The 10,003-nt window shown below is 58.0% G+C and overlaps 1 protein-coding gene across 1 annotated transcript; it reads left to right on the top strand.

The window, feature by feature from the left end:
* CCDC201 (coiled-coil domain containing 201) lies at window positions 1–5,807 on the top strand. The gene is made up of 2 exons (XM_058297930.2): window positions 1–761; window positions 3,915–5,807. The coding sequence occupies exons 1-2, from the start codon at window positions 195–197 to the stop codon at window positions 4,002–4,004; spliced, it is 657 nt and encodes a 218-aa protein (XP_058153913.1). The 5' UTR covers window positions 1–194; the 3' UTR covers window positions 4,005–5,807.
* Window positions 5,808–10,003: the final 4,196 nt, after the last annotated feature.

Genomic DNA, 10,003 nt, shown 5'->3' on the forward strand with positions numbered 1-10,003 from the left:
TGAATAGTATGTAATTGAAAAATCTTTGCAGTATTTTCCTCGAATTTCTCTAACCTAAACCTCACGTTCTTCAGTCCTTTCTTTAAAACCCTGCACGTTTTCTGACCGATGCTTAGAACCGTGACAGACGGCGGCGGCGCCAAGGCTGGCCCAGCACGAGCACCAGGCTTGGGCTTGGCTGGTGCCACCCCTCGATGTCGCCCACGCCCTCCGCCGGGGGTGGCGGTGCAGGTGACACCGAGGGACCCGCCCAGCCCTCTCACGCAGCTGCTCCCCTGTGCCTTCCCCCCCAGGTCCCCGGGGAGAGCCTGTCTGACGAGGAGGACTCCGCGCTGGCCGTGAGGGGGCCTTCCCCGGGGACGCTCGTCCAGCACAGCACCCCTGCCGGGGGCCGCCTGAGCCACAGCCCGTGGCCCCTGGGGGAGATTTCCTACCTCAGTGACGGGGAGCCCCCTGGGGGGTCCCCGAGGCCTGCCGAGGCTCTTCCGGACCTCCCATGCCGGCTGCGCGGGGCGAGCATCAAGGCCGAATTCAGAGCGAGGAGGCTTTCCACCGTCGCGGCCTCCGGGGAGTCCCAGCTGGAGCCCGACTCGGAGCACGCGGCTCCGGGCCAGGGCCCACCCGTCGCGGCCCCCGAAGCCACACAGCGCCAGGCGGGAGAGGATCCCCCGGCGTGGAGCTGGCCCAGAAATGCCGGGTTGCCCGGGATTCCCAACCCGGCCAGGAGGAGGAGGAGAGACCCGAAGAAGGCGGCAGCTGTGGTAGGCCCCGCTCCCAGCCCCACGAGCCGTTCTCCTCACCCCGGCCCCGGAGGCGGCCTGTTCCGCGAGGGCCACGCCGGTGGGGCTTGGCAGGTGCCGGGCACCCATCCGTGCCCAGTGCCCCGCGGCCCGACGTGCCCCGCGCTTTGCAGATCAGCACCGCGGGGATGGTAGCTGGCCCGTCCAGGGGCACGTGGGCAGGACGCAGGCACGGGCCGTGAGCGCCTCGCCTTAATCCCCACGCCCCCTGCGTGGGGTGGGCTGCCCAGGTGCGGGCCTGGCAAGATGGGCGGTGGGCGCGGGCGGCTCCCCGGCTTTGAGCTGTCACACACGGCTCCAGGGCCTTAGCAGGAGCGTGGGGGTGGCAGGCAAGGTCCCACGTGGCGTCCCGGGCCATAAATAACTGGCGTGGACCTCGGCGGTGGATGCCCGCCTCCCCCAGCCCTGTCTGCTGGCTGCTCCACTGCCCCCTCGAGCTGTCCTGAAGGTTGGAGAGGAGGAGGGTGGTGAAAGGTTCTGCACATCGGAGAGCCGGGTTGGGAATGGCATCCTTGGGATGAGGTTGGCCCCACCCTCACGACCATCCGTGGGGGCTCCTGAACCCTCCCCACGCCAGGGGACCCACAGAGCAGGGCCCGCAGCGGGGACCTCGGCTCCCCCGAGGCTGTGTCCCCTCAAGCTGGCGGGGTTCAGGGAGAACGCCCTGCAGCCTCCGCCGTGGCAGCAGGTTCCCGGGGGGGCTGGGCCGGCCGGGCCTCCCCCTGTCTCCCAGGCCCCACGGTGCTGAGCTCACAATCGCCAGTTGCTCTCTTCGGGCCATTCAAAAAACAGTGTGACTAGGAACGAAGTAGGGGCAGGTGGACGTGCGTCCAAGGCCGACCCGCTTTCCTTGTTTCCTGTTCTCATCTTTCTTTCTTACGGACCTCCAAGAGCCCCACCCTCCTGCCTCGAGTGGCCCTCCTGGCCTCAGGGTGCCTGTCGGGAGACCTTTCCCTCTTCCCTGGGCACCAGCCTCTCTCTTAGTTCCTGGGCTGGTCAAGCAGATACCGTGCAGTGGGTTGGCTTGGCTCACCATTCGGAGGCTACAAGAAAGTCCAAATCAGGGGCTCATCCGACGGTGCTTTTTCCTGGAAGCCCGGCCGTGGGCTCTGCGAGCCGCGCCCGTCTCCTCCGGGCTCCGTGGATTAGCTTCTTGCCTCTGTGGCTTTCTCTCTCTCTCTGATTCCGTTCTCTCGCAGAGGCCTCTGTTAGCAGCAGGGAGACCCCTCCTCGCCCAGCTGGGCCTTCTGGAAGGGGCCTCGTCAGAAGCTCCTCCTCACAGGGGCCACACCCTCGCACACCCGCAGGGCTACATGGAAGGCCGTGTTCCCCTGGGGTCCACACAGCCTCTGAGGCCTTAGGTCAGTTTATTCCCTCATTCAGAAAGATCTTGCCTTCTAGAAGCTTCCTGGAAGGGCGCCTGTCTTCTTTTCCTTTCACACTTGACTGCTAGGTTGGGGAGCTCTCCTCAGACTATTGAGGCATTTTACCACTGTTTTCTCTCTCCCGTCAGTATAACTTATTCCGTCTGAACCCCACTGCACCCCAGCCTCTCACGGGATGCTCTTTTTATTCTTGGAGCTGTCGAGTTCCACGACGACAGTGTTTTGTCCACACAGGCTTGTCTGTGAGCCGGGTGGTCCAGAGGCCCCTTCACTTCTGGGAAGTCGTGCTTGTTTCTTTCTCTCCAGGCTCCGTTTTCCCTCTTCTCTCTGTAGTTTCTGGCAGGTACATGCTGAGCATCCTGGATAAGTCTCCTGGGTTTTTTTGTATCTCCCATCCTACCTTTTTATTTCACTTTTTAGAATTGCTCTACCTTATCTTCCAAGGTCACTGCATGGTGACTTTATCTTCCGGGAATGCTCTCTTCTCCGAAAGTTCCTTCTCGTATCTCTACACCCTTGTGTCCTTGTCCTGTCCTCTCTTTCTGAGAGTACTGATCATGGAGGGGGTTTTTCTGGCGGTTTCTCCTGTACCTGTCGTGCCCTCGGGCTGTGCCATCCTCTCGTATCTGAGCGCAGGGTGCTGCAAAGCCCTCGGAGCCCTGAGGGGCACCTGTAGGGGCTGCCTCTTCACCACGTGACGTCCACGTGGCTGCATGCATCCTCAGGGCTCATCAGTTCCTGCAGCAGGTGGATTTCCCTGCCCACTGCCTGGTTGGAGGATCCTGGGGCCTGGGAAAGAGAAGGGGCCTGCAGGCCTCGCTGTTGGGGACAGATGTTCACAAAGCCCTCCTGCCACTAGGACAGCACCCCACCACCCAGCTGGGCCCGGCCCTCCGGAGACCAGGCGGCCTGGCGGGGGCTGTCCCAGTGGGTGACGGCCCTCCTCCCGAGGCTGTGGCCCACGCACGAACCCGCCGAGGGCTGGGTGGATCTGCACTCCCTGCACGGCCTGCCTGACAGTGGGCCCCGGCCCAGCCACTTCTGAGGCCCAGCCCCTGCCTGTGCTGGAAGGGGCCATAGCCCCTCCCTGGGAGGGCTGCAAGCATTTACTGTTCTTCCTACAAACCGTCCCCCTCAGGTCCCCAGCTGGGGTCCCTGCAGCTCCCAGGTCCCAGGATTCTGGGTTTCAGTCCTCCCTGCTCCCCATTCCAGCCTGCAGGGCTCTGTGGGTCCCCTTCCACTCCTTTTTGCCCCTCGGATGGAGCGTCTATGTTTGCACATCTCAGCGGTGCTTGGGGGGAGCACTGGTGAAGGCTGGGCCCGCGTGAGCTCTGGGGAGCGCTGCTGAAGGCTGGGCCCGCTGGAAGCTTTGGGGAGTGCTGGGGAAGGTTGGGCCTGCTCTCCACCCCCCCCCCCCACTCACCCTGGGGATCCAACCTGGCACCTGCACCATTTGCCAAGCTGCCGCAGTCCCCCAGGGAGCACTTGTCTTGGATCCTGTCCAGACTGCAGGGCCATGGGCAGAGGCTGCCCCGAGGGTCTTCCCAGAGGGGCTGGCTCTGCTGCTCTCCTGGCTCCACCAGGCGGCCCGAGGGCTGCATGTGGGCCCTTCCAAGCCCGCAGAGCTGGCGGGGCCTTCCTTCCCGAGCAGCGCTCCAGCCTGCACGGTGGAGGCCAGCAGGGACAAGGGCCCCCCTGGCCGCCTTACCTGTGCCCTTCCTCTCTGCAGGTGGAACAGGTGCGGCAGTGGGAGTTCCGCCTGCTTCAGGACATCGAGGAGGCCACGCAGCACGAGCTGACAGTGCAAGACGACGACTGAGGGCGCGGCCCCCGGCAGAGGCCAGCCTCCCCTGCAGGCCTTCCTGTCGCCCCAGCTCACGACCGTCGCCAGGCTCTGGAGCAGGGGCCCTCGCTGCACCTTCTGCAGAGACCTGGTCCCTCGGCTGTGAAGGTGGTTCTCGGAGCAGCCACCGAGCAGGGAGGCCGGGGAGGGGGCCGGGGCGCGCCCGCCCATTGCAGTACTTGAGGAAAGGGGTGCTGGCCCCGCTCCGTGCCCTGCAGCCGCCACTGCCCAGCTCCACGGTGGTCTTGGGCAGGTCACTTTGCTTGTCTGAGCCCCATTTCCTCATCTGCTGAGGGACGGGGACCCGTCCTGGGAGACACGTCAGGACACAGAGGCGATGCTCGAGCCAAGAGGCCCCCAGTCCCCTCCCCAGCTGAAGGGCAAGAGGTGGGGCAAGCATGTCCCGGGACTGTCTGGGCCCTTGGTCCTTTAAACCCTCAGAAACGTGGGACTAGAAAGGAGGCCGCTGCCTTAAAAAATATCTACACTGGAAACGCTGACTGGCCCTGGTTTCCCACAGCCCCGGGGCCACCTCAACTAGGGGCAGAAGCTTCCCAGGAGGTCTGTGCCCAAGGCAAAGGGGCGAGGCTGCCACCGGAGTGACCCTAAGCTGCACCCGGCCTTGCCTGGCTGGGAGGGGCCCACGCCCTGGGCTGGGAAGCGCGGGCCTGGGGGAGGGGCAGGGCTGGGGAGGGGCTGCGCCCACGCTTGGACCTGCGCGCCCGCCGAGGCCCATCTCCATCAGGAGGCCAAGCTCGCGGGCCCGCGCCCTCGGCTCCTCGTCCTCAGGAGCCTAAGAGGTGGGTGCTTCTGGCGGGTTCCGGGTCTTGAGGGCAAAGCACCTGGTGGGGTCTGGGGTTGGGGATTTAGTCCCCTCGGGGAAGGAGCTGCTCATGGTTCTGGGGAGCAGGAGGAATCAGAGCCCAAAGCTTGGGGGGAGCAGTGTGGGAGACGAAAAAAAGTACCATCATTGGAATGTCACCCACCGTGTCATCAGCCTACCGTTGACCCACCAAATATGTGGATTTTCCCTTCTGGTCTAAGGGAAAGGAGCAGGTGGAGAGGTGAAGTGAGTTCCCACAGTGCCGCCCCTGGGGCACCCCACCGGTGTAAGACAGCACCCCAGGTATCTAGGGAAGCCAAGGAAGAGCCTGAGCTTGCAGGTAGGGCAGGGTGATGACATTTTGCGGGTGAATTCCAGGATGCTGGGGGAGCTCAGCAGCTGGGGAGCAGCGGGTGGGGCTAGCTGGCAGGTACACCTCGGGCAGGTGAGCTGGCCCAGCCTTGCCCTGAGCCGGAGCCCGCCTGTCCCGGGGCAGGGCAGCTGGTAGAGGCCCTGCCTTGCTGGGGTCCTGGGCCACATGGCAGAGAGATGGGGGATGCACCTGGGCCACCCAAACTGCTGCTCTCTGCTAGCAGGGGCAGAGGGAACAGCCAGGCAGGGAGAACAGGGAGGGGAGTTCTGGGCAAGGAGAAGCCTGGGCAATGGTGCATGAGGCCCTGAGAAGCACGTGGGCTGGAAGCGGCTGGGGGGTGCTGGAGGTCAAGGTGGGGAAGCTTTGGGGAGGGACGACGCCCTTGAACGCCATTCTGGGGGATCAGGCTTCATCCTGAGGGCCGCCAAAGCCATGCTTCTCAGCTGGAGGGCGTTCTTGGAAATTTGTGTGGCGTGGTGGTCTTGCTTATTCAAAGGATGAGGATTCCAACAGCACTTAGATGATTCCTTCCTAACTGGATAACACAAAACTTTTCTCTTAAATTTGATTACAATATATTTAAGTTTCAGTCTGCTGGTATTTGTGTATGTACTGCAGGCCATTTATCTCCACGCAGAATGACAGTCTTCCCAGTACTTCTCGAATAGGCCACTCTTCCCCTCCTGCTGGGCCGTGCCTTCACTCAAGATACGAGGGGCCCAAAAAGCAATGAGCTGGGGTTTGCTTCTGGGCTCTCGTTTGTGCTCTGTGTTAGCTGGGTACAACAAGTGACAAACCCAGCACGGCACAAGCTTTATGCGTCTTAGTCCCCGGAGGGCACACACCACTCCTGTTTTCTTCCTACTTGTCTTGGCTCTGGGGAATTTCACCTCTGAGATTTAGAATCAGGTTTTCAAGTGCCAAGGCAGATCTTCACTGTTGTGCTTTTTCTCCCTTTGTGATGACTCAGTTTATTTTAACATGAAGATACTTGTTTTAGTTTCCTTGGCTGTTCAAGTGACTACCCAAAGGAATGGCTTAAACAAGGGGACTTGATTAGCTTACAGTTTTGAGGCTGGGAAAAGTCCAAGCCATGGTTAAGGCGATGCTTTCTTTGCAAGGACTACCCTCTGGGCTGGCTGCAGCATTCCTTGGCCCTCGGTGCCTGTCACGTGGCTGTGCACATGGCAGCACCTCCTGGCCTCTCCTTTCCATTGACCTTTGGCTTCTTGCTTGCTTTGGCTTTCTGAGTTTCATCCTGCTGTCCAGGACTCCAGTAATAGGACTGAGACCCCTCATGATTGGGCTGGGCCACCCCTTAACTGAAGCAGCTGCATCAAGAGGTCCTATGGGGAAGTGGGCATGGCTCAACTGATAGAGCGTCCACCTACCATATGGAGGGTCCAGGGTCCGGTACCCAGGGCCTCCTGACCTGTGTGGTGAGCTGGCCCACGTGCAGTCCTGCCACATACAAGGAGTGCCATGCCATGCAGGGATGCCTCCGCATAGGGGTATCCCCCCGCACAAGGAATGTGCCCTGCAAGGGGAGCTACCCCGTGCGAAAAAGTGCAGCCTGCCCAGGAATGGCACTGCACACATGGAGAGCTGACACAGCAAGATGACACAACAAAAAGGAAAACAGATTGCCTGTGCCACCTGACAAGAATGAAAGCAGACACAGAAGAACACATGGTGAATGGACACAGCAGATAACAGGGGTTGAGGGTGGGGGAGAGGGGAAATTTTAAAGTCCTATGTACAATGGGTGCACACCCACAGGGTTGGACTGTGTAAGAACATGTTTCTCTGGGGTACATCTTCACAATATGGAAAACACAAAGTGTTACATTTCATTTCTCCCAGCATGCACTTTCTGATCTGTCTGCTCTATGCCTAGCTCTTTGGGAGCAGAGGAGAGAGGAAGTAGTACAAGGACAGAAGATAGAAAGTTTGAGGTCTCCTCTGAGGGAGCCTTAGCTACATGGAGGGACCAGGCAGCAATACAGGGTCATGTGGGAGCAAGTTGAACCAGGAGGCAGGTTCTGGCAACTGTGGTACTTTAGCACAGGCCCTAGCACTGGCATGAGACTGGCAAGGCTGAAGGAAATACTGAAGAAATACTTTCAATCAGGATGTTTCCATCCACGGGGCTAAGGAGGAGGTGAGCCAAGGCAGGTGGTCATGGTGCTTGGTGGGTTGACTTAGTTTTGCAAAGGCTCTTCCATCCACTTGAGCCCTTTCTTCAAATGTCCAGCTCTGGGCAACCGCCTCCAGTTCCTCTGCCTGAATGAGTGACTGGGTGGCCAGGTGAGCCACATTCACTTTTTACAGCCACAGAAATAGTGCATGGGAGAGTGGACGTGGTGAGTTGATTAGGGGGTGCTTGGGAGGTCCGGGGGTGCCCAGCTAGGGAGAGAGGTCTACAGACAGCTGTTGTGACTCTCCAGGCTCCTGGAGGGTTACCTCGAGCTATGAGCAGGGAGACAGGTCCAGCACAGAAAAGACTGAACGCACTTCCTTGAATACAGCTGCCATGAAGGAAGTGAGAAAGACAGGAGTAAGACATGGGACCGCCACTGTGGAAATCAGTTTGGCTGTTCCTCGAAAAGTTCAACATGGAATGACCATATGACCTGGCTGCCCCGTTTCTAAGAACTGAACACAGGGACCAGCAGATACCTGTATACGGCTGTTCACAGCAGCACTCTTCACAAATGGCCGAAAGGTGGCTGTGCAACCCAACCGCCAAGTGTCTAGGAGCAGAGGAGCGGATAAACAAAATGTGGTTGACACAGTGGAATAGACTTGGCCATAGGAGGCAACAGAGATCTGAGCCAGGCTGCAAGATGCACGGACCTGAGTGAAAGAGGGCAAGGGGGTAACTACTAGATGATTGAACTATGCAGACGAAGCAAGTTCATGGAGACAGAGAGTAGACTAGCAGTTACCAGGGGCCGGGGAGAAGTATGGGGTTGTCACTGGGCAGGAATAGAGTGTAAAGTTTGGACATTTGTTAATGAGATTGTTTTTTAAAGAGGGTTAGGAAGGAGGAAGAAGAGAATCTAGACAGAGAGGAGGCAGAGGGAGGGGCAAGCTCTGGGGAAAGCACCCTGGATTTGATATGTAGAGGGGCTGGGGGTCCCCTGGTGCTGGGAAATGGGTCACTAGGGTCAACGTAAGTGGGGCACACAGTCTGCTAAAGGCTCTGAGGTGCTCAAGAAGGCTTCGAAGGGACAGAGCAATGGGACAGTAGCTCCAGAGGTGTTAGGGCTTAGAAAAAGTTCTCTAACTCTTCAGCATAGGGAAACAAGTGGAAAGAGAATGACTGATGAGAGGAGAAAATCAGTCGTGTCACTTATGCCTAAACCCAACGAGGCCTCAGCTCCACACGGGGGTCTCAGAGCTCATGGACGTCCCACAGGCACTACCAAGTTTAATCCGTCCAAACGGAACTCCTCTTCCCAACCGAAATGGAAATCACCCTTGGCTTTTCTCCCCCTCACCCTTTATCCAAGTGGATGAGCACATTTTGAACTTTACCTCCTCAAGCTGCCGGGGCTTTCCGTCCCTCATTCTTTGTCCTGGTGTCCTGGCCATAACCACTGCTGCAGAGTTCCTTATCCTTGCATCTAACTGGCGAGGGCTGACTAGCGGGTCGCCCTGTTTATTCATCTATGTCCGGTAACTTTTCATCCAGTCGGCACGTGAAAAGGACCAAAGCCCTGCTCTGGTGGAACTCATTTTCTAGGGAGGCATCAGTAAGCACTATATAAAAATCAGTGAACTGTCAGTGCACGAGAAGAGAAAGGCCAGGGCAAAAACAAAGCAGGGTGACAGGGCTGTAGGACAGGGACATTCAATCATGGGCACCAGGGCAGCCCCTCAAGGGTTGGCCTTTGCAAAGACTCGAGCCTGGGGGCAGAAAGGAGAGGGTCCAGCACAGGCAAGGGCTGGTCCCCCAGCGGGGGCCCATCTGGCGTTTGGGGAACAGCGAGGGGGCTGGTGTGGATGGAAGGGCTGGGGCAGGGCCGAGATGGGCAGGAGAGGCAGTTAGCACGTCAGCTCACATGGGCCCTGCAGGCCACTGAGCAGACTTGGATTTCATTTTACCTGAGCTGGGGGATGATGGCAGAGTTTGAGCTGAGGAATGGCCTGATCCAATTTGTTTCTTTTTTAAAACTTTTTCATTGTTGTAACATTATAGGCCACTCAAAATTTCCCATTTTAGCCACTTTCAAATGTACAGGGGTATTCATTATAGGCCTGGTATTGTGCTGCCATCTTGTTATTCATTACCCCAACTCTTTACTCACCTCCAACTCGGCACCCATTAAGCAAGAACTCCTCCCTGCAGCCCTGTAGTCTGTCTTTGTCTCTCTGAAATTTGCTTCTTCAACGTACTTCATATAAGCAAGTTTGTATAATATCTGTCTTTCATGACTGGCTTTTTTCAGTCAAAATGATATCTTTAAGTTTCACTCCTGTAGCATGCATCAAAACTTCATTCCTTTTTACAGCTGAATAATATTCTATCATGTGACCACATTTTTATTCATCTATTGATGGACACCTGGGTTGCTTCCACCTTCTGGCTATTGTGAATAATGTACAAATACCCATTAGAGTCCCTACTTCCAATTCTTTGAGGTATAGACCAAGAAGTGGGGTTGCTGGGTCATGTGGTAATTCTATATCTAACTTTCTGAGAAACCATGAAACTGATTTCCACAGTGATTGCACCAGCAAGATATAAGCATTCCAATTTCTCAACATCCTTGT

The sequence above is a fragment of the Dasypus novemcinctus genome, chromosome 5, assembly GCF_030445035.2.
Source record: "Dasypus novemcinctus isolate mDasNov1 chromosome 5, mDasNov1.1.hap2, whole genome shotgun sequence".
NCBI classification, from domain to species: Eukaryota; Metazoa; Chordata; class Mammalia; order Cingulata; family Dasypodidae; genus Dasypus; species Dasypus novemcinctus.